The sequence below is a fragment of the Loxodonta africana genome, chromosome 20, assembly GCF_030014295.1.
Source record: "Loxodonta africana isolate mLoxAfr1 chromosome 20, mLoxAfr1.hap2, whole genome shotgun sequence".
In the NCBI taxonomy this organism is placed as follows: domain Eukaryota; kingdom Metazoa; phylum Chordata; class Mammalia; order Proboscidea; family Elephantidae; genus Loxodonta; species Loxodonta africana.
The window spans coordinates 68060039-68084228 of NC_087361.1; the positions used below are offsets into that span (position 1 = coordinate 68060039).

The following is a 24190-nucleotide window of genomic DNA, read 5'->3' on the forward strand; positions in this document are numbered from 1 at the left end:
ATGTAGCAAAGTGGGTCTGGGTAGCAAAGTGTATATAAGTTTTTGTGTGAGAGACTGACTTGATTTGTAAACTTTCACTTAAAGCACAATAAAAAAATTTTTTAAAGCAACAAAGTTGTTAAAAACATTATACGAAAACTTTAATAATTTATGTAATTATTACAAGGTATAAACATAAAAAAATTTTTTTTTATAAACATAAATACATATATGAACATATAAAGGTATATGTCAAAAACCTTAACTCTAAAAAATTGTATCAGGGCAGGTCATTATACAGAAATATGTAGACAGGTTTATAAAACTTGGGGGCAGAGGACATTAAAAAAAAGAGAGAAAGAGATTAACTTTTTGACATTATTGTAAAATCAGAAAATCAGCAACGGTGCTATTTTTTGACAATTTTTAAAAATGCTTTTGAGTGCTCTCATTATTTACTTTTAAACCAAACAACTTTAGAGGTAACTTTTCCAGGTTCTCCAAAACGCCAGTTCCAGAGCTGACATCTGAATTTTATTACCAGTAGAAAAATACATATCAGCTGCTTTTTCTGCAACTTGACATCTCATTTTATTATGAAGTCCTCAGAGGTCTACAATGTAAGGTAAGCATGATTTCCATGAAGAAAGCTTGTTTTATGGAAGGAAACATCAGCAGGTGCCACAAGACAGCCCACGTTTACCTGGAACGAACAGTGGAGGTTCACAAGGCAGGGACTGGGCACCTGCTGGCTTTGAAATGCGGACGGCCCCTACACACCAGGGCCAGGTCATACTCTGCAAACGTCACCGCAAAGAAATGATCAGCACTTGTCCAGGCTTTCAACCTGTGCAGGGCATGATGATCCGGCCATAAATACCAGATGGGCTTCTCCAGAGGAAATTTCTGTTCCCATTCCCCAGCAGAATTCCTCACAAGTAGAAGCTAAGGACCCCTCAGGGACACAGTTTCCAATCACTGCCACTTTCCACAACACGCAGCAGCCCCTGACTTCTTGCCCACCACCTTCTTCCAGGATCTTTCTACTCTGAGATGGAGAGTACTTGAATTTTTCCAAGGGCTTCATTTTCTTCCAAGAGTTCACCTTTCTGCAGAGTCACTATTTTCCCTGAGCAAGGGACTTTTTTTTTTTTTTTCTAGTGCCTAGGTGCCTTTAAACACCTCACAGGAAGATGATAGCATCTGCTTGGGGATTCCAAGGAGATGTTTTACTGAAGCTTTTCACAAACTGATTATATTTAAAGCTCCCTTGGGGAGTGGGGGCTGGGAGGAAAGAAGCTTCGGAGAAGACCTTTGTTGGCATGAGTGAAGAAGCACTCAAACCTCCTGGGGGGAATGAACTTGTTTAAATACTAACAGTAGGCATTCCCAAGTGCATGTGCGCACACACACAATATGACTAGAGTTTTAAATTTCATCTCAGGCTCTCAGAGGGTCCTGAAAGGGTTAAACTGTTCAAGGCAAAGGCCTATGCTTTTTCTGTCAAAATGCTCCAGATGGAAATCACAAAATTTCACTTCCCGGCTCTGTAGTGCACATACACTGTTCTCCTAAGACATTCAAAAAAAAAAAAAAAAAGACAAGACCCCTAATGTTCTCGAGAAAGGGAATTTAACTGCTCAGCACACAGTGCCACTGTTTCAGACCACGCCTCCTAAAATATTTGCATTAACTGTCAATCTCGGGCTTTCCATAAAATCTCAAGTTCTGGAGAAGGTAAAGGAAGGGGGGACTTCAATAAGGAAAGGCCAACAGCTAGGCTTGTATGCAGTGATGTGAACTCACCCAAATACCACCCAGATTATCATCTCTGGTAACTATGCCCTGTACCTTATCACCACTTCAGCTGCTCCACACCAGCAAAGAAGCCAACAGGACAGAGGCCAAAAGGCCTCAGGTTATGACCCATGAATCTAACCAGGGTTGTCAAGAATTTCCAGAGATTAATGTATATGAAAGCACTTTGTAAATTGGAAAGAGCTATGTGAAAACACTAAAGATATTATTGCTTTCGAGTCAGACACTAAGAAGCTTGAACTTTCAAAGGAATCTGAACACCCACAAACCAGGAACAATGACAGTTTTAAGAAGGCGGCTACCAGCCAGGCTGACTAAGGATGCACGTCCCTCCCAAAACCACACTGGGGTAGGGGTTGGGGCTGCAGCCTTGCAAGTCCTCTAGGCACATGAAAGCAGGTGGTTTCAGAGAACCACAGGAAAGAGAGGGTCCTACGAAGTCCACTTGATTCAAACCATTCTGACTGAAAAGCAGGACCCAGGACTCTGGTCTGAGACAAACAGAACAACAGAGGTCAATGAATCTCCTGTGGATAAGACAGTTCAGCTGTTCATTTAACAGAAAAGCAAACTGAGGCCCAGAAGGTTTAAGTGACTGACCCAAGGTTCATTTTATTACTACAGAAGAACTTAAACTACAACTCAAGTGTCATTCCTAGACTTGTTTCCTATCATTTAATAGCTGGGGGCTTTGTAGTGAATATGCAAAGCAGCCTTAATGGTCAGCCCAATTGGGCAAGAAGAAAGGCTCAACAAACAGATAAGTAAACTACTGTACCTACTGAGCACTTATATGTGCCAGATGCTGTGCCAAACGATTTATACACCCTATTTCATCAAATTCTTACAACTACCTTCGAGAATGGATATTATTCAGCCTGAGGTTGATTACCTTGCCTGAGGTAGCAAGGAAAGCAAAAGGCTTTATACCAGATTTAAACCCGGATCTGTCTGACTAAAATCTGCACTCTTAACCATCAGACCAACCGCCTCGCTGCTACAGCCATTTTCATCTTGGCATCTGCAAGACAAGTAAGGCCAGCAGCACTGCGTGTCCTATTAAAAAAAATAAAAAAATAAAAAAAAACCATTGCTGTCGAGTCCTATGGAACACGTAAAAGCTGAACTCATGATTCTGACCAAGGACTGCCAGCTAGTGAGGGGCAGAGCCAACCAAGAATCCTGCTCTCTGTCTCCAAATTCTCAGCTCTTTATCCAAGGAGAGCACAGGTTCTAGAGCGTGTTCTGGAATGTGAGCACCACAGGGTGGGGACTTTGTTTTCTTCATTGCTATAATTGCTAGTCCTCAGGACACATATAGGCACTTGGTAAACAGCTGCTGAATAAAGCGATCTTGGGAGGGTTTCTTATTCTTTCTAAGCCTCAGTTTCCGCATGTGACAAATGGAGGATGACAACACCACCCACCTCCTGGGTTGGTGTGAGGGTTCAACAAAACAGTTCACGTACAGCACTTGAGACAGTCGGGAACAGAGTGAGTATCCCAAATGTAATCTATTATTACTATTACTCATTGACAGATTTTGGCTTCCTAAGGAGTTTTTTTTTTTTTTTTTTTTTACCATCCAGGTAGAAGGATATTTTTCATAGCAAAGATCTAGAATAGAAAACTGGGAGCTGGTAAACCTGCTTCTCATTTCAGGTCTACCACCACCTAGCTGTGTGACCTTAGACAGATCTCTTCATCTCTCTGTACTCTCCTCAGCTGTCAAATGAGGGATAGGACTATTCAAATCAGTTTCATAAGCATTTATTGGGCACCTTCTCTGAGTAAGACATCATGCTCAGCCACGTACAAAATTCTATGACCCTGAATGGTGTCAAATGGAAAAATACCAGAGCAAAGCAAAACACCTCTTTGCTTGTGGCAAGGTTGAAAAGAAACCCCCAGCGGCCAACTGCATTACATCATCTCAATGAGCAATGTTTGTAAATACAGAGTGTTTAATTTTGAGACGATCATGAGAAATCCTTTACCAATAAGAAATCGGTATGTACAGTCCTATTAACGCCTTTCAGCCCTGAACCTTCCAAAAAATAAACATGTAAAATTACTTTGCACCTTAGTCAAATGGTGTGCGGCTGGAGAGAATCCTGGGGAAGTCAAAGAATTAACACTCCCTATGGCAACAATTAAGAATAGGATGTGAGAAGAGAATGACATTATCTGGTTAAAACTGCAGGGGGGTTCCAGGAGCAGAATGCAGTGCATCTAGAAAGGACATGGAGGCCACTGGCCTATTGTTTACAAAAACAGCCACAGATTATGAACAGGGACAAGAGGCCAAGACCTCAATTATAACTTACAACCACACCTCTCCCAATCCCAATTCAGCTGAAGCCATCCATCAGTCAACTCCCCATCTCTGAAATAAACCCCCCAAAATTTGCAGTCAAGTGGAGAGACGGTCCCTGAGGGCACCTCCAGCATTGACCAAGTGATGACACAAAAAAGATCCTGAAGGCACAATGCCTTCAAACTACCTTCCGAGAGATAAGGCAGCTGCCTATTTCAAACCCCAGGCCTCCTCTGACCCCAGGTAATCATTAGTGGGGAGACATGGCCCTTCCCAAGTCCTCTATGATAGGAAAAGGTCTCCTTGCATTGGTGCAGGGAAAGAAGGAGGGGCCCCTCTCTCTGTACTCTGAAACAAAGGAAAACCCAGAGCTCCATCCATGTGGTGTAACAGTCAAGGCCACCCACCTCTCCCACTCTCCAGCTGAGGTCTCAATGGGCTGAAGCCACATGGCTCGTACCAGTGACTGGCCGGGAAGGGACAGTGCCTTGCATAAACACATGCTGTGGCCCTTCAACAAGCTGAAGTCCCTCCTAAGGGAACTGCTGGTTAAGGAAAGGCTATCCGGGAACAGGTTCTGGATTCCCAAGCCCAGCCTAACCATCACCTAAATGTGGAGACATGTCACTTGGCTTCTCTAGGTGCACTTTTTGCTTTACCCTTCACATTTGCTGCAGGGAGGAAAACAGGGCTTTCAAAGCATGTATTCTGGGGCAAAGGGAGATAACACAGTAGGGTTAAGCAGCTGTCTTCCCATTTTCCAGAACCAACACCACCCGGCAGCCCTAACAGCCCACCTCTATCCAGACTTAGGTGAGGGTGGAGGCCGGATGTGGGTGACCTTATTCCTTCCCTCTCTGATGTCTGACTGTACGCTGGGCAGCCAGGCACCAGGCACATACGAGGTGCGCCCAAGGTGGCCATAAACTTTGTGTCTGATACCATACCACAGCAAATCTCATATTTTGATATAGTGCACCAGAAAAAAAACCCCGCCTCTCCTAGGGCTCTCCAAATGGCACACCTTCTCAAGGTTGCCTTTCTCAGCCTGGACTCCTCTTCAACCTCTGAAATAAATTCTCAAACACCTGTCAGACTTCAGTTGTCTTTCAAGGAAACCTGAGATATCCTGAGGCAAAGTGCTGCCTTTCTTTCTCCAAGAACCTCCTGCCCCTCCCCCATGCCCATCCAGCCTAGGGGGGAAAGGGCCGCCCCAAAAGACAGCCAAACCAGCCCCACAGAGACAAACCTGAAGCCCACTCGGAAAACTGCCTTCCTTCTCCTATGGCCCCTGGCACTGTCCATCCCTTGGTGGGTCAGACCCACCTACGAAACCATCTCTGGGGTCAGCCTATCCCTACCTGCTCCACCCAAAGATATGAACAGCCTGCAAATCCAGGTGGGAAAGCGTGCCTCATGGCTCCACACAGCACATACATTATGCCGTTTTTCAAAGCCCTTACCTTTGACCTGAGTATCGTACTCTGCTATGATCTCCTTATCCTTTTTGAATTTAGCTGGAGACGTCATGTTTTCCTCCTTTCTTCCAAATTCGAATTGTAAATTGATAGATCCACGGGAAAAATCCAACCACCGAAATCAACACCTCCAAGACCGCTTCTCGCAAGGGCAGAAAGGGCCCCGCGGTGGTCTCCAGCGCTCCGGCGAGCGCGGGCTGCGGGCTGCGGGCTGGGCAGGCGGCTAAGGCGGGCACATGCAGACGGTGGGCACCGGGCCGGGCGCGGCAGCGGCTGTTCTGTGCTAGAGCCCGAGCCGCAGGCTCAGCATTAGCCGGGAGAACTGCAGCGCCCGGAGGCTGGCCTGGGGTCTGACATCAACGACACAGGCTGGGAGTGGAAGTCCTTCCGCACAACAGCATGGTGTGGGGGTGCGGGGGTGTGGACGCGCCCAATTGTGTCCCCGAGAGGGAGTGGGTGCGTATCGGGGCGCCGGGCAAGGGCTGGGCGTGCTTGCCGGGTTTTTGTTGTACAGTCTCGAAGACGCTGCAAATCAAATCCTCAACAGGAGCCGCAGCAGCGCGGACTGGGTCGGAAGTCGTTTGCTCCGGTTCACTTGCCTGTAAACGCAGGAAAAGGGGGAGGGACAGGGGGCGATCAACCCGAGCTCAAATCCTAATCGCGGCGGGGGTGGGGTAGGGGACGTCGATCCCAGGGCCCATTCAAACGCCGCCCGGCCCTCAGAGCCCAGCGCGGCGAGGTAGGAAGGAAGGATTTTGTTTTAAGGCTGAAAGGAAACACTTTGGGGCAGCCGCCTGCGCGGGCTCCGGGCAGAAACTGCGGCGGGAACGCGGGGCTCCGGGAAGGGACTGCGACACCTCGGCGGCCGCCCGCCCTCCCGAGTCCCGCCAGCGCGGGGCAGAGGCCAACCCGAAGGGGTCCTCCCAGCCCTGCCTCCGACACGGCCTCTGAACCCTGGCTAGGGCACCTCCCCGGACATCAAAGAGGGATCAAAGCCGGGGAGGGACGAGCCACCCGGGCACAACTTTTCTTCCCCTCCCGCCCCTCCTCCCAGTTGTTTTGTTTTTGGTTACTAGCTTCTCTTGGCAGCAAAATGTTGGGGGGTGGAAAGGGAAGATCTGCAGGAAAAAGCTTGCTCGGCACGGGACACATCCAGGAAAACAATGTGGTCGGCAGAAGCAGGAAACGGGTTAGAGGCGAGGGTCGGGGCCGGGAAAAGCCGGGGGAGGGGGAAGGAAGGCAGCCGTCGCCTCCCGCAGCCAGGGACCCGAGAGATTCTAAACGCCACTCCCCAAATATTTGTTGTCACCCAAGCCGAGAGATCCCAGATACCGCACCCAATCCGAGCCTGTGCGTGGGGGGTGGGGTGGGGATCAGCGAGGGCCGCATACCCGATTCCTCGCCCCAGGAGGTGCCGGAGGAGATCCCGCCCCAGCCAAGGCCCGGGAGGCGGGAGGGAACCCAGCGAGAGAGCAGAGCCGGGCGCCTGGCTCGCCGGCGTGCCGCAGCGGCGACCCTTCCTCCTTCCCTCTCTCCTCGCCCCCTTCCCTCTCCGCGCCCGGAGGAAAAGGTTCACGTCTTCCTCCAGCCGCGGGAAGTGAGAGCCACCACCCGCGTGAGCCTCTTCCCGGGGTGGAGGAAGGGCCGCCCGGAGGAAGAGGGAGAGAGGCGGCGTGGTTCCAGCAGGCAGGAAACCGGAGGGGGGTGTGAGGTGGGGTCCCGAGGTTGGACGGGAGCCCAGGAATAGCTGAAGGATCTGCACACGTTTGGAAGGCGGGAGGGAGAGGGCCAGGTTAAGAGACTACCGTGGGCCGCGATGTTTCGCGAAGCGCAAGGATGTTAACAACTTCGGGGACCGAGATGTGGGTCTGGGAACGGGAGTGGGCGAAGGGGACTATCCCGGGAGGGCCCGGGGGCTGGGACGGGGAAGAACCCCGGAAGCAGTGCGGAACACCCATCCTTGTGGGTCCTAAGCTGTGACTCGGGATGTCTGCCGCGGCTCGGAGCCCGGGTGAGAAGGAAGCTGATGGTTGAGGGTGACGGCTGCCGAACGGTAGACTAAGGCTGCCGGCGTCCAGAGGAATTGGGAGAGGGCAGGGTGCGGGCTGTGCTGCGGTATGTGAACAAGGGCAGAGTCCCAGGCTGTGCGGAGAAGGGCGGAGAGACGCCGTCTTGAGAAGCATTATGGGATGTACTGGGAAATTTGGAGAGGGTCCGAAGGGGAGGGGGTCTGAGGGATTCCGGGTGGCACCGCCAAGATGCAGCCAGCAGCATCCGCGCCCTCTCCTTCCCGCCCCAGCCCGGGTTTGTTCAGGCAGAGCTTCACCCCGGCGGCCGGGGAGAAAAAGGGTAGAAGGAAGGAGCCTTTACCTGGCTCTGACGCGACGGGTCCCAGGCCCCCGGCTCCGCTTCCCACTCAGAGATCTCCTACCCTCTCTTCCCCGCCACCCGCTTCTACGTAGTTCGGTCCCCTAGTCCCCTGAGGAGCCTCCGCCAACTCCACAGGACCCCGCCGGGCAGCAGAACCCACCCCCCTGCCAATCACCGCCCGCTTCCTATCGACCGATGGGGCCTAGAGCCAATAAGAATAGCGGATCCCGGGAGGCCAGTACGGAGGAGGAGGAGCTGGCGACACGGAGGTGTGACTAACATCACCGAGGCGTGGTCACAGAATATGCTCCTCCCCGGGTTGTCGGAACCTAAAGTAGAATTGGTGGGCGGGATTAAGGTGGAACCAACAACCAAACACCAACTCTGGAGAGAAGACACGACCAATTGGACCCGGGTAGAGAGGAGTTTTTTTTTTTTTTTTTTTTAGAGAGGAGCGGCGTTGCGGAGAATTTTAACCAATAGAGAGTGGAGACCGGCAGGCAATGCAAAATGTCTTCCAGTAAGAGGAGCGAAGGGCGAGCCTTTCCTCTTTCACTGGCTTTGCCTAAACCTCCCGGAGCGGGCCAATGAGATCGGAAGCAGAGCCAAGTTCAACCAACCAGAGAGCCGAATTGATCTCGGCCCGTTACCGGGGCGGGGCGGGCAGTCCCCAGGCCAATAAGGCCTCGCCAGGGGACGGCCCCAGAACCTTCCAATGCCGGGCCTGGGCGGACTCTAGCTCTCCCAATCGGTGCACGACGTTGGTAATTCAAACTGACAGCCGGTGGAAAAGGCCGAGACAGCGGAAGAAGGAGGAAAACCGAGGTGTTTGGTGACACGGCGCCGACTGAGCCCCAAAAGCGACCTCTGCCCCGCTCCACCGCCACCCCCGCGCTTTCTCGAGCGGCCGCTCGGGGGAGATCTGAGGGGACGACGGGGGGCCACGAGGGAGAGCTGAGGGGAGGCAGGACACGAGCTAACGGCGCGAGAGCGAGCACGCTTGGGCTCGCGGACGGAGGAGGATCGCGGGAGAGAGAAAGGACTGAGGACCAGGGATCAACCCGGTGGAAAAAGCTGAGGGGATTTCTGAATCCGGGAAAGAGGAGGAAGATCTCCACAGAGCAGGCGTGGCTGGGGTCCCTGAGCCCGCTCTCCGAGAGCGGAGTCGTAGCGCTCCCAGGGAGGGGCGTAATGCTGGGAGAGGGGACGTTCCAAGGGGAGACGCTTTAAATAAGAGAGACTACCAGAGACGATTAAGGGATCACTGAAGGGGCGGGAGCTGAAGAGTAGGGCATCCTTTTACAAGGGAGAAAGGGAAAGCTGTAAAGGACTTCCCTTGCAGCTCGCCTCCTCCCGGCTTCAAACTGCACTCCTTTCCCCGAAAGTTCAAAAGGAAAGCCAATTTTGCTGCTTCTCCCTGTTCCTACTCAATAAATATTACTTTTACTCTCCCATCGGGAAAACAGAAAAGAACTCATTTCCTTCCCAATTTCAGGACTTTAAAAAAAAAAAAACTCAAGGCCTAACAACTTGACTTTCAGTTTGAGTGAATCAAAGTAGGAAGGGTCTTGCTCTTGTTTCCTTTTTCAAAATCCCACACCTCGTCCTTTCTGGGACGCCATGTCAACCAGCAGTTGTAGTTTCAAGGACCGGTGTGTGTCCATCCTGTGTTGCAAATTCTGTAAACAAGTGCTCAGCTCTAGGGGAATGAAGGCTGTTTTGCTGGCTGATACTGAAATAGACCTTTACTCTACAGACATCCCTCCTACCAAGTAAGTCATGCTAGTGGCGGGCAACGGTAGCCTTTAACTAAATGGGAAAAGTGTATGGCTTGGATCTCTGGGAGTCAACAACGAGGTTATCATTTTGGTGTTCCGGCCACTCCCAACCGTCTGATGAGCCCCTTGGAGTATAACTAAGTGGGCAGACTGTCTGGACAAAGTCTGTGGTTTAGCCAAAGTGGTCAATCCTGATGTAATGTTGCTAGTTCAATTATAGTCATGTGACTGCGCATCTCTTAAGCCGATCCCTGGCGCTGTGCCCCTCCTCCCAACCATCCTAATTGACTGGACCAAGTCCATGACCTAGTCTGTAGGTAAATTCAGACAAGATTTTCTGTACTGTTGGAGAGGAGAGAACATTAAGTTTTTCCATTTGACCCATAAAGCTTTACAGTAAGAAGCATAGTTTTCTACCATTATTTGTTGTTGGCATGCTGAGTCAGATCCATTGTCCACCTAATTCAATATTCTTTTTTCAAAAATCTTAAATATGTTTTCACGGGATGAAATAGACATTTAGCCCTAAAATAGTCTTTGTCTTCCTTAAGGCCTATTTTGGATATTATGCATTTGTTTGCGTAATTAAATCTTAAAAAAAAAATCTTGTTTTCAGCCGCTATCCACTTTTGGGTATAGAGGCCTTAAGAATTTGCTTCCTATTTGGAAAAATAACCATTTTATTCACTCAAATATACCTTTTTCTGCTCTAAAAGGTACTTTTTTTTTCATAGTTAACATATGCCTTGCATGATTTTCAAGATTTAGCTCTTTATTGAAATTTTATCATTTAAGTGAAAGGGTAATTAGGCAAGATATGGAATTAGCCAAGATATGGTTGGACAGCTGTCCTCCAGTCTTTGGGCACAGAGTCAGAGGATGCAGGCTAATAACCATCATACTTTAAAATGAATTTCATGATAATGATAGAAACTTAAATTTTTTTTTAAATATACCTAAGTAAAGCTGTATACTCTTCCACCCTTGAAGTCTTTTCTGAAGTGGTTTAAGTGTAGCTGTGCCTAATAGCAAAGCCAAAGGCTCTCATTTATTGCAAAAATGCATGGGTTAATAGTCTGTGTGTATGTTGGTGTTATGTTTCAGAAAAGAAGAGGCACTAGGCAAAAAAAATCATAAAACCTATTTCAATGGTTCTGTGGTTTATTGTTGTGCTTTTTCTTTTTAGTAGTATGCGCACACACACATACACACACACACCCAAATTTAAAATATTTACCCATTCATCTTTGCACTAGCTTTGGTAAGTAATAAGGCAGTCATTAGGAGGACTCAGCTAAATTGTTATAGATTAGAGCCAGTGTCTAGAACAGAGTAGATTCAGTCCTTTCCTATTGTCTCCTCTTCTTTGTAGGGTTATTATGGTGATGAATTAATGTGCTAAGAAATGTGAATAAATAAACACAAGATTTTTTAAGTGTCACATGTTTATGGTGAGCTCACGAATATTAACTGACTCATAAAATGTGCTGTCGTTCTACATTAGAGTCTTGTTCAGCTCTTTGAAGCTACAAAATTCATGCTAACTCACAAAAGTAAGCGTGACTTATCTCTACACCTTTTCCTCCCCAGTGCAGTGGACTTCATTGGAAGATGCTATTTCACTGAAATCTGCAAATGTAAACTGAAGGACATCGCATGTTTAAAATGGTAATTTGTGGCAATATTTTACATAGCCCTGGGTTTGCAAGATGGATATTGACGACAAAGCATGGAGAAAGGTTCAATGGGCTGTAGCGAGTACTGATTATAACCCATGCAGTGAGCCATTGAAAAACATTTGTTCCTTAAGGCTATAAAAAAGAGTCTTTTGATATTTGGCATTTATATATGATTTTACAGTTTTTCAAAGTGCATTCACAAATACTTGCTTTAATTTTCAGAACAAGGCAATGTAGTTTCAGGGAAAAAAACACTTGGATTTACAGTCATAAAAATCAGATTTGAGTCCTGGCCAAAAAAAAAAAAAGTTTTTTTTATACTGTTACTCTCTGTATGATCCTGAGTAAATTCCTTAAACCTCTAAACTTCTGAACCTCTATTTCCTTATTTCCATCTACAGTTATGAAGATAAATGAATCATGAATGTTAAAAGACTTGATAAATTATAAATTATAACACAGATGCCAGCTGTTATTATCAGCTTTTAAGAGGTAGATAAACTGAGTGTTATTATTCCTATTTTAGAAAGACGTAAATTGAGATGTTTTCATTTAATGGGGTTTGGATTACAAATTATAATCCTAATAATTTCAATTAGCAAACTCTTCTTAAAAAAAAAATGTGCTAATAATTATTTAATTTCAAGGTATTCATTCATTCATTTATTCATTCATTCAAGCTACATGTATATCAAGCACCTACCACGTGCTAGTCACTGTTATAGCAGCTGGAAACATAGCAGTAAACAACAAAGTCACTGGCCTTTGGGCGTTACATTCTAGGGAGAAGACAATCAATCAGCCGATAAGGTACTTAAATAAGTTGTTTAATTTGGCGGAAAGTGCTCCAAAGAAAATAATAATAATAAATTTATAGAAAATAATAGAAGTTGGAAGATGAGGGAGTAGGTAAGAGCTACTTTAGAGAGCATGGTCAGGGAAGTTTTCTCATGAAGAGGTAACATTAGAGTTGCGTCCTAAAGAATAAGAAGGCAGAGGAAGAATATTCTAGGCAGAGGGAACAGCAAATGCAAAGAACCCAAGGCACAAAGAAGCTTAACATGTCCAAGGAATAAAAAGATGATGGCCAGTATGGCTGAGACATTGTGAGCATGGGGCAGAGTGGTATGAGTAGGTCAGAGGAGTGACAGAAGCTGAGAGACTCTAGAGCAGCACTGTCCAGTAGAATTATAATGCAAGCCACACATGTAATTTAACACCTTCTAGGAGCCACATTTTAAAAAAGTAAAAAGAAACTGGTGAAGTTAATTTTAATCATATATTCTATTTAACCCAATATGTCCAAAATGTTACCAGTTCACCTTGTAACCAACATAAAAAATTATTTATGAAATACTTTACATTCTACATCCTTGGTTTTTGAAATCTGGTATACATTTTAGACTTACGTCATATCTTGATTCAGACTACCCACACTTCAAGTGCGTAAAAGCCACATTTGGCTAGTGGCCATTGTTTTGGACAGCGCAGACCTAGACCTTGATATGGAGTTGTATTTGTTTTTGGCCAATGGGAAGCCATTGAAGGGAACAAAATAATCTAATGTGTCACACACTAGAATGTTAACTCCATGAGGGCAGAAGCTTTGTTTTGTCCACTGCTATATCCCTAATACCTAGAAGAGTGCCTGGCACATAGTAGATGCTCTGTAAACATTAGATGAATGACTGAGTGAATGAATAAATGAATGTAGGTGGTAATTAAAGCCATGGAATTTACTCTCACAATATAGCTTTTCAAAAAACCAATCAGTCCTAGTCCAAAAACAACTTCTATTTTCATTCGTTTGTCCTTCAAGCAGGTTATGATTAGAAGACATATTTTAGGTAGGCTGGTACCTTTTATAGCATTCTTTATAGGGCCTCACAAAAATGACTGACTCCTACATCTTACAGGGTAGGACCAAACTGTAACAGGAATTTTTACAACTTAAGGTATAAACAGTTCATGTTGCCATTTAAAAAAAAAAAAGCACTAAAACATTCCCTGTATGTTCACACTTTTTAGTATGTAACCAGATAGTAGAACAGTCTGTGTAAGATTGAAGTACTTATAATCAGCTGGATAATACTGAAGACTGTAAAAACTTTTGTAACTTTCTCTAGAGGCCATGGATTTGCTTTCTTTCTGAATTTCTGCAAAAATACTAGAACTAAAATTAGAGCTGCCAGCTTGTATTTGGTTTACAGGGCCTCATGCTGTCTTCCTACTCCTCCATCTGTTGGAACAGTTTTAGGTGCTGGCATGGAACTAGAGCCTTGTAAGAACCCAACTTGCCAGAGTTGTAGGGAGAGCAAAACTCACCTGTAGACCTGAGTTTATTCAATATCTTTTGCCTGCACGGCAGATCCATTTTGGGTGCTTTACAGAAGAAATCACAACCTTATGGCATCCAGAACCTAGCTTCTGCTTCTGAAGGTAGAATGCATAAAATAATACTAGCGAAGAAACTCAAGAATGTGATAGTATTATTTCACTTAAAGACTATTTTTTCCCGTTTGATGGTAAAACCAAAACCATTAACAAAGTAACTCCTATCCTAAAGACCCCAGCTATGGAGGTTGTTAGGAGAGAATAAGTTCTAAATTATATGGATTATCTGGTAATATTAGCACATAAAAGTGTTTATATGGCCTGGTATTATATGGCATCTAATAGCATTTACTTTCTTTTTTAGTGGGAACATTGTAGGTTATCATGTAATTGTTCCATGTAGCTCCTGCCTTCTCTCCTGTAACAATGGACACTTCTGGATGTTTCACAGCCAGGCAGTTTATGACACCAACAGACTAGACTCCACTGGTAAGAAACGATTGACTCAGGCATCTCTCCAATGTTTCTTTGTTGATACCTGATTGATGCACCCAAGAGGTAATTTCAGGATTCCCTCTTCTTAGCTGGGTAGGATCAGTTAGAGTAAAACTTTAATGGCTCTCTTCCCCAAGCATTCTCTTATGAAGCCTATTAGGTAAAACTCATTGCCATTTCTATGTTCATCACTGTATTTAAGAGCTCAAACTTGGTTGGATTTCTTGATCTTTTTACATTAATATCTTAATTGTTCTAAACTGCTGCCTTGATACATATTCTAGACCAGAGAATTTCTGAAGATTTTAGGCTTAAAAACCCAGGCTTAAGAGTCACTTAATCATGTGCGCGTGAGAAAGAGAGAGGGGGCAGTGTGGGCCGCCGGGGTGGGAGTTGATGGCGGAGGAGAGCAGTGTGACCTCTGTATTTGGTGATGTTGCTTCAGGATAAAAACGGACATTTCTACATCTGTATCCATAATTTATTGTAGAGTTTTAGCCAAGGGAAAGATTTAACACCAATATATTAACGCTGATTATTTTTATTAAGAAAATATACTACAAATCCTTAAATGATATTTGTATAATACATTTTATATTGTTTAAAGCCATTCAGTTTTATTATAGGACACATTTTCTCAATGTTTAATTTGTATTTACACAACATTATTTTGGTCTTCTTTGGAACTTAAAGTGTATATACATATGTATATCTATATCATCTATATCTATATCGATATCGATATCGATATCGATATCGATATAGATATATATTTTAAGAGTATAATTTGCCTTCACAGACCAAAAGATCACGAATTGCTAGCTAGGTTGTCAGGGTCTTTAAACCCTCCGATTATGCTTGGGTCTTTATAGACTATGGTTTTTTTGTTTTTTTTTTTTTTTTAAATCACCTGGGATTCAACTGTGGCTTTCAACCCATCATTTGGGGGTCTCAATTTAAGACTCTAGTATGTTAAGAAGGCCATTTTCAAGAAAGAGCTCATCTGAACTCTCCTAAATGGGGTCTAGACTACTAAGTTAGGCCTCTAGATTTAGATTTGTGTTGCTCATGGGACACATTAAAGGAAGTTTCTGCTTTGATACTGTTTTTCCTGCTTAATAGTATTCAAAACACAGGGTGGAGATTTTTCAATTTGATTTGCTTTTTAATATTGGTAAATTTTTCCAAGATAAAAGCCCAGCATTCCTCCATTCGCATTGAATCTAGCCCATGAGAAACATGTGTATCCCAGGGTTTCCTTCCTTTTTAACAGAGAAGGGAAGGTGCTGCTTCTGTCAGATCCAGTCTCCTAGTTTATTTTTTCTCCTTTGAACCGATTGTGCTCAGCTGCTTCACGTCTCTGAGTATTGACTCCAAGAATATCAAACTTCTTTGTAACCCTAATATTGTGATTTAAAGCAAGATTTTCTAGATGCTTGGTATAAAAGAGGGTTTCTAATAGCGTTGGAACTGTCCTCAAATCACCTGAATCAGCAACATCAAAGGTATACGTACCCAAGCTTTATAAAATTCTAGAATGTTTAGATTGGAAAGGGCCCCATGAAGTCTGTTCCCTGATGTTGGGAAATGTTCTCAAAGGCAAAGTGGCTTCAGCTCTGCATTTACCTTTACGGGTTCTAATTTTCCTAGATTTTAGCCTAATAATTCCTTACTATCCTGGCAGCTCTTCAGTACCATATTACCAGAAGCAGAAAACCATTCATTCTTGGAAAAAATAAAACTTTTTTATTATGAAACAATTCAAACACACAAAAATTACAGAAAATGATATAATAAACATCTGTATCCTCAGCAGCATCAAACAGAGACTGACTTCTTGCCTGACTAAATTCCAGTATCTCTCTCAGCAAAAGGAGACAGTTGATAGTTCCCACTGCCTCAAAAGTGTAGAGTGCACACCCTGGTATATGTCTCCTTGGCATCTGTTAAGGTGGACAGTTAGAGGAGCGTATAAGTGATGGGCTGTATTTGCAATGTGTTTTTATCCCCATAATGGAATACTATACAGAAAGAAAAGAAATGAGGTGAATGAGCTAAGTCTACACAGATCAACCTAGGGGAACCTAGGAAACCTAATGTTGAGTAAGGAAAAGCAAATTAGGAAAGATATATATAGTATAATATCATTTTGTAAAATATAGATCAGATATATATGATCTGTGGTTGCACTCATTTGTAGTAAAAGTAGTAACAACATCCATGGTGTACAAGTAGTGGTAGAAATGGACTCAAACCAAATCTTCAAACCCTGGCTTACTGCATTCCACCGTGTTGCTGTTACCTTAGTGTGTGCGGAGGAGAGCTGAGTCATCCGTGGGCCCACACTCACAGCTGGACAGCCTTTGTTGTTGAACTTCAGTGGCTTTCCTAGAGGTCACTTAATAATGGGATCTTTTCTTAGTTTAGTGCTTTCAAGTTATGGTGTGGTATGTGGCCAGCGTAAACCATCTCATAATCCTGTAGTGAATGTTTGGTCTTATACCATGTACGCTGGTGGATTCTTCAGTATGAAATCTGACCTTTCTCAATGAGATTTTAGATTATTATTTGTTTCTCATATTGACTACTATAACTTGATCCTAAAGTTACTGCTTTTCCTTGACAGCCTTCCTTTATTCTAGGCTATAACCCACCAATATCAAGGATTGCAGTTTATATCATAATCAGCTCTAAAACCTTGCTTTTTTTTAATTAAAAAAAAAAAAAAGGCACTAGCTACTTCCATGCTTATTTAGAAAATGAAAAGACTTATTCAAGGCCCATTCCCTGCAACCTTCAAAAAAAGCTCTTAATCTAAAAGGATCTTGTGAGATTCCCATTCTTAAAGATCATGAAAGCAGACGAGAAAATGACCACTGTGGAGTGATTACGGCATAAAGGGGGAGACGATAAATGGACTTATCGTTTGAGTTTTAAGACTTTTAGAATTTAAGCCTTTGCTTAAAATGGCTTAAAGAGTTTTTATATCCTAGATGACTGTAAATTTAATTAGATAATTTTATTTGTGATATATTCTTTGATAGCTTTTCTTTAACTGCTAACACTTACGGCTTAAGATGAGAATGTTAATATATATCGTGTATCGTGTTCTGAGTTGCAACAGTAGCCAGCACTAAATAATTTTATGAATTTTATTTCCAGGTGTAAATGTCTTACTTTGGGGCAACTTGCCAGAGATAGAAGAGAATACAGATGAAGACATGGTAGACATCTCAGCAGAGGAGTACATTAGATGAATGGGGTTACGGTATACAGAATGTTCAAACCTTTTCCTATTTACAATATATATTAATGGATGAACTTTAAAATTGTTAGTAAGGATTTGCCAGTGAATTTTTTAAAAGCAAAAAGGGGGTATTTGTTGATTTATTTATTTACTGTTTCAAATTACTGACCTCCATTTAATCTGAGCCATTGCAGTTGTTCTGTCCCTCTATGTCTGCTTCTTCCTCTCCCCTCCCCCTTGCCCAGCATAAGTGTATTCTTAATTCAGATAGAAGACTATTTTACATGTCACTGGCTACCTCGTCATCTGAGAGTTTTTCTTATAACTTGAGACCAGATACCATTAATTTTACATTCCTGTATGAAAGAGCACTAGTGCCCACAAATATATCAAGCACAATAGATCAAGCTCAACTCAGTATTAACAGGGGGTTTTAAACAGAAGCTGTTAGGTTTCCATGAATACTGCTTGTCATATATTATATTGGTGATTAATATGGAACAAGACTTTGTGAATCAGCAGGTAGGATAAATCAAAACTTTAAAATGTGTGGAGGAAACCTCTTGATTCCTCAGCATGATGTTAGGTCAGAAAATTATCAGTGTATACTGTTTACCAATGTTATTTATTTACATTCTTCTAAAGCCATTATGGATATTGTATTATGAAAGCCAGATAAACTAAGCCTCCATCTTTAAATTATCCTATTCCCTAGGACTTCCTGTCTCTGTAAATAGTATTCTAGGTGAGTAGTTCAGGCTCATCCCTTAAAGAGAAAAAAACTAAAGAAGTGGTTTGCTTAAGCTATTGCATGTTAAAAAGAATTTTGTTCTTTTATTTCTTTAAAGCTGGATTCAGAGTCTTACAGGCATAGAAAAACTGGGATGGTGTTGGATTCCGGTTTTCTGTAAAGCTAAAATCAATTTATCTCATTAGCTAATATCTCAACTGTATGCATTTTGTCCATAGTGATACCAAAGCAGACTGAGCTGTGGTTTTATAAATAAAGTCTGTTCTAAAAATGATCAGCTTTCCTTTAATTTTTCTTATACCCACTTTCTTTACCTAAAAATATGTAGTATATAAAGTATAGACATAAGAGTTAACATTTGTTGAGTGCTTACCATGTGCCAGATGCTGTTCTAAGTGCTTTACACACTTAACTCACTTGTTCTGCACAACAAATCCAGGAGGTGTAGGCACCACTGTTAGTCCTTTTTTACTGATAAGACAGCTGAGGCATAGAGCGGTTAAGTATCTGGTCTAAGGTCACATAACTGGTAAGAGGTGTGGTTAGATTCAAACTCAGACTGACTGACTTCAAAGTTTCTGCTTTTAACCTTTGTGCTACCCCCCTGACCACCTCAGGACATGAAATCAGCTATGATCTTACTTAGTCAGGATACATGCTGAGTAACCTCATAGTTATGTACACTAGGTGAGGGCAAGAGTGACTGACGGATTTCAAGACTGAACACACTCATGCTGGATCTTAGGGTGAAAGTGGACTATAGACATTTGACAGACTCATTTGCTGTAAACCAGGATCAAAGGTGCTTCAGGAGATGCTGTTACTAGACCTGGAAAACTTTCCCAAGCCTTTTACACCAGCACTGACAGAAGGTCACCAAAAAACCCAAAGGGATGAGTGTGGAATAATTGGGTTTTGGATTCGATTTGTTTCTTTAACCTCTCTTAAGTATTTTCTGGAACAAGGTAAGAATAATGAATAAAATAAAAAATAAATTGTTACTATATTATGGACTTCTTCAGTTAACTTATTCAATTAGAGAAGGAAAGTTCAGTGCTAGAGCAGAGAATATGACACGTTTACAATTCAGCAGAGTTCATCTGGTTTCCGTTCAGCTCATGCCTTCAAAGGCTTGGGTTGGCTCCGGGGCTCTTTGAAGAACGAAAGCAAGACAGAGGTGCACTGATTGAAGCAAGCCTCAAATGTTATTCCACTCCAGCCGGAGAATATTTTAAACTACTCAACTACCTTTTGGCTGTGTTATGGGAAAGCCAATTCTAAGCAGAAAAATGGATTAATAATGTTTTATCTAAAGAAATACATCTATGACCTTGTTTTTTAATAAAAGCAAATTATATGCACTTTGGTAAAGACCAAAAGCAGAATCACATTTGTGGATTGAGCATACTTGAAGCCCTACCATACTTCCCCCCACAAAAAAAAAAAAACCGTTGCAGTCAAGTCGGTTCCAACTCATAGCGACCCTATAGGACAGAGTAGAACTGCCCCATTGAGTTTCCAAGGAGTGCCTGGTGGATGTGAACTGCTGACCTTTTGGCTAGCAGCCACAGCACTTAACCACTATGCTACCATACTTCCTAGCCCTAGAAAACCCACCTATGCTTTGGTCCTCTTCTGATATTTAATTTAATTCAACAACCCTGTATTGTGCCCCTATAATGTGTCAGGAGCTTAACAACGGCAGGGCTCACGCTTTCCTTCAAGGAGTTCACAGTGAGGTGAAGAGGAAATAGACTTCTGTGAGGCTTCCTAATTGATCGCGTTAAGTGATTTCACAAAGGCATGTTTAAAGTGTTATGACTCCATGGATGAAAAAACCATCATTCTGAGCAGAAAGAGTGGGAGCTGAGAAAGCTACAGAGAAGAAATGATATTTGAGCCATGCTTTGAAGCACAGGAGTTTACCATCTGGGATGAGAGTTCTGAGCAGAGAATAGGATTAACAAATGGATGGGAGTTTAAAAGTATCTGGCGTTTATTTGTGACATTATAAGTGGCTCCCCATGCCCTCTAAGATATAATGATAAGAAGTAGAGGATGACGCTAAAAAGGAAGGTTGGGATCATGTTGTGAACACTATTCTGTGTGATAGCAGCGATAATGACATTTAGGAAGATGACTCTGAAGGTAACATGTCACTGCGTTCAGTTTTCCTGGTGTCCTTTCCTGGACGTGTTTAACAGCTCGATCCAGAAAATTAGATTTATTGCCTCACCCTAAGAACACATACAGGCCTTAAGTTCCGTGAATGTCTTGTCCTCTGTGGGACACCAGTCTTTAGGGGGCACTGCCTTTTTCCCTTTTCCGTCGTGTCATGCCTAAAGTTCAAGGAGGGGACCGAGTCTTCAGCTCACCCACCAGGGCTTTTTCTGCTACTTTATCTTTTTTTTTCCCTTGGAGCAGTTTCTCAGCCTCCAACTCAGGCTTTGTTGGCACATCTTGGGTGGGATCTAATCTTAAAGCCATAATATTCTGAGTAATCTCTGGCTCTGAAATCTGGGCCTTTAAATATTAGTAATCCAGAGAGATTGCCTGATAAAAAGCTGCTCTTTTGACCTCTGAGTCACATGCGGCTGATTAAGAATAGCCTGCACCGCTTTCCTCTGGGTGAGGAGGAAGTGGCCGTGATAGACAAACCACGATACATAAAATAATCGCCTAGAACACAAACGGAGAGGGGGAAAGCAGGAGAGGACATGGACCAGATCATTCTGTTTCAGTGGCGAACGACTCCATGTAGGCTTTCCCTACTTTAACATTCATGCTTATAAAAGGAAATAGTTTCCTTTTCTGACTTTTTTTTTTTTTTTAACTTTAAAAACAGCCTAAACCATAGTTTCTTTCTTGCCTGGTATTGAGTGTATGCCAAATCTACCCTAAACTGCACAGATGGAAAAAATTAGTCTATGTCTGTGGTACCTCTGGGGTTGAATATTTTTAGTACTTAAATCTTAGCTAAAGATTCTTTCTTCCAAGACTCTCAAAGAATCATTTTATTGTCATCCAAAGAACAAAGCCCCTGAAATAAATATTCATAATATCATGTGTTTGTACATCCCTTTATGGGCTTTCTCATACACTTTAACCCTCAGAATAAATTTGGGAGCTATCATTCCCATTTTACAAATTAAGAAAGAAAACCTTAGTTCTATTACCCAGAGAGTAAATTTGAAGAATCCAAACTTGAATTTGGGTCTTCTGATCTTACTTGAGGTCTCTTTCCTACTCTCTAAGTACGCTTCAAACCCACCAGCTGCTCCGCGGGAGAAGATGTGATAGTCCACTTCCTTAAAGACTACATACAGCCTTGGAAACCCCATTGGGGAGGTTCTACTCTGCCCTACAGGTTGCGACTCCACAGCAATAGGTTTTTGTTCTTTTTTTGGGGGGGGGGAGGGTTAAGTACTCTAAATTGAAGTCCATTTTTTCCTTACCAGCTGTAAAACTTAGGACAAACATTCTTTGACTTTCGACATCAAAGCCTAGCTACTTTCGTTAATTAATCCATTGAACAAGTATTTATTGAATGGCTACTGTGAGCAAAGCAGATGCTGAAGACACAGAACTAATAAGACACAGTCCCTGCTTTCATGTGGGGTTAGCATTCTAGTTGAGGGGGAGGAAGAAAGTGAGCTAGCATTTATTGAGGACCTCCTGGATGCCGGGCACCATTCTAAGTGCTTTAAATGGAACAATCCTAAGAAGTAGGTCCAATTATTATCCTCACCATACAGATCAGGAAACTGAGGCATAGAGAGATCAAAGAGCTTGCCCAAATTCACACAGCTAGTAAATGGCATCTCTCTAAGATTTGGGGGAGCTAGAATTAATTAGCTTAATGAATATGCTTCCTTTTTATTTTTCACTGTAGTTGTCTTCCATTCAAATAAAGTCAGGTTTTCCTGTACGTATCTTTCCCTATTAGACCTTAGTTGATTTGCATTCTACACTGAGATGGGAACTAATAGTATCTCCCCTTTCAGATAGGGAGACTTGGTGTGCCTATAAAAGATAAGAATGCTAGTCACACGCACTATGGAGGGAGAAAAAAACTATGCAAAACTCATAATTCCCAGCTTTGTTGTACATCTATCTGAAAACAGAATTTTTTTACTAGTCCAGATTTTTATACTGCAAGCAACAAAAGTTTACTAAAAAGTAAATAAACCAAAAACCAAATAACAATTGTCATGGAGTCAATTCTAACTCATGGTGACTCCACGAGTGTCAGAGGAGAACTACTCCATAGGGTTTTCAATGGCAGATTTTTCAGAAGTAGATCTCCAGGCCTTTCTTCCCAGGATCCTCTGGGTGGACTCGAACTGGCAACCTTTTGGTGAGCAGCTGAGCACTTACCCATCTGCACCATCCAGGGTAAATACCTGTTCTTTAAACCTTTGGTATGTCTCAAATATTTCATAATAAAAAAGTAAATTTCCACCTTTTGCAAATTGCTCCAGTCTTGACCTTCCTTATAAGCATGTATTTCCAATCTACTTATATTAGAATTTTGGAAGCTGCCACACCTTAAATGAACACTATTGAATCTTCATAAAAAGATTATGTATTTATTGTGAGAGAAGCAAAAACAGGTATCGAATGCATGTTGAAAATTTGCCTTTTGAGACTTCTAGAAGAGCGTGTTGACAAATATCTAAAGACTGATTGGATCTGCCAAATATGGGCACCATTGAAGTTTGCCCACCAGAATGCAGCTCTACACAAACCGCCATTCACACAACCCACTCCCTCTGAGAAGGGGCCCATGGTAAGAGTGGGCATATGGGAATGACTCACTTGGGGAAAGCTATACCCAGAATACCACAACAGCTTGCTTTCTGTCTATATCCTTGCCATGATTTTTCTACCCGGAGGAACCACCTGCTCTTATGGCTGTGACACCTGAAAAGCTTTCTGTATATTGCAGATTGCTCATGCGTGGGTGGATTTTCAGGCTGTTCAGTGGTATTTTTAAAGATGGCTCTTTAGGGGAAATATTCTCAGAGACTGGAACATTGCCTTTTCTTATCAAAATTGCTCTGTAGTCTTGTTCACAAATACCTTAAAACATTGAGCTACAGATGGAATTCAGTAGAAGACATACTGAGCTAATTTCCTTTTGTGTGATGTTACCTAGAGAAATCAAGCTGTCAGTATCCTGAAGGACAAGTCCTCAAAGAGAGATGGTAGCCAAAGCCACAGGAAGCAGGAATGATTGAAGAGCTTACCCTTCAATAGCTTCTCCCCATTCTCCCAAATTCTTTTCTAATAAAAACTTATTACAAAACAAAAACAAACAAGCAAAAAAAAAAAAAAAAAAAAAAAACCCAGACCCATAATGTTTGGCCTGGGTTGGTTATACAATGATGGTAAAGACAGCAAGTGCCGGGCTGAAAAAATATCTTGAATCCTAAATCTTTCTTGAAACTCCAGGATATATTCATAAAGGGAAATTATGGCTTTCCTGACAAAAACACAGTGCTCTAGGCATATACAACGTCATACTCTATGCTAACTAAAGACAATCATCTCTAAATTATATCTTTCCTTTATAAAACTCAAGTTCAATCATTTAACTAATCTTTAATGAGCATCTATCTATTATGTGTCAGGTACTATTTTAGGTGCTCGAGATATGACAGTGAGCGAAACAGATTTTATTTTTAAAAATTCTTCCTTCTGTGTCTTCCTGCAGTGCATAGACTAAAAAGTCAATAATTGCATTTCTCAGGCTCCCTTGCAGTTACAGATTCAGACATAATTTACTTTTCACCAGTCATAGGCTCTTCCACAAGCCTTAAACTCAGAACTAACCGAAGTGGGGAAAAGGTAAGGATAGCACATTAATTACCCATTTTGCTAAAGTAAAATGACTCCGTGGCATGGCTCTGAAGTCAACGGATATTGAAGTGACCTCCTGATG

At 42.9% G+C, this 24190-nt stretch overlaps 2 protein-coding genes across 15 annotated transcripts in view; one reads left to right on the forward strand and one right to left on the reverse strand.

The window, feature by feature from the left end:
• Nucleotides 1–8095, reverse strand: part of SRGAP2 (SLIT-ROBO Rho GTPase activating protein 2) — a 299295-nt gene extending 291200 nt beyond the window's left edge. For 12 of the 13 annotated variants that reach the window (XR_002785789.2, XM_010590263.3, XM_010590261.3 and 9 more), the window contains exons 1-2: nt 7963–8095; nt 5578–6191 (exon numbers count right to left, since the gene is read on the reverse strand). Coding sequence is in view for 12 of the 13 variants with exons in the window: in XM_010590263.3 (XP_010588565.1) it covers nt 5578–5644 (67 nt within the window). In the remaining variant the exon portion in view is untranslated. Of the gene's footprint in view, nt 1–5577; nt 6192–6983; nt 7943–7962 lie in introns of those variants that run through there. The other variant, XM_010590260.3, reaches the window with a different exon arrangement.
• Nucleotides 8096–8413: 318 nt separating this feature from the next.
• FAM72A (family with sequence similarity 72 member A) lies at nt 8414–23581 on the forward strand. 2 transcript variants are annotated; one of them, XM_003410269.4, is made up of 4 exons: nt 8414–9734; nt 11331–11408; nt 14118–14242; nt 17411–23581. In XM_003410269.4, the coding sequence occupies exons 1-4, from the start codon at nt 9583–9585 to the stop codon at nt 17503–17505; spliced, it is 450 nt and encodes a 149-aa protein (XP_003410317.1). In that variant the 5' UTR covers nt 8414–9582; the 3' UTR covers nt 17506–23581. The 2 variants fall into 2 exon arrangements, with proteins under 2 accessions (XP_003410317.1, XP_023404116.1); XM_023548348.2 differs by lacking the exon at nt 14118–14242.
• The last annotated feature ends 609 nt before the right edge of the window (nt 23582–24190 follow it).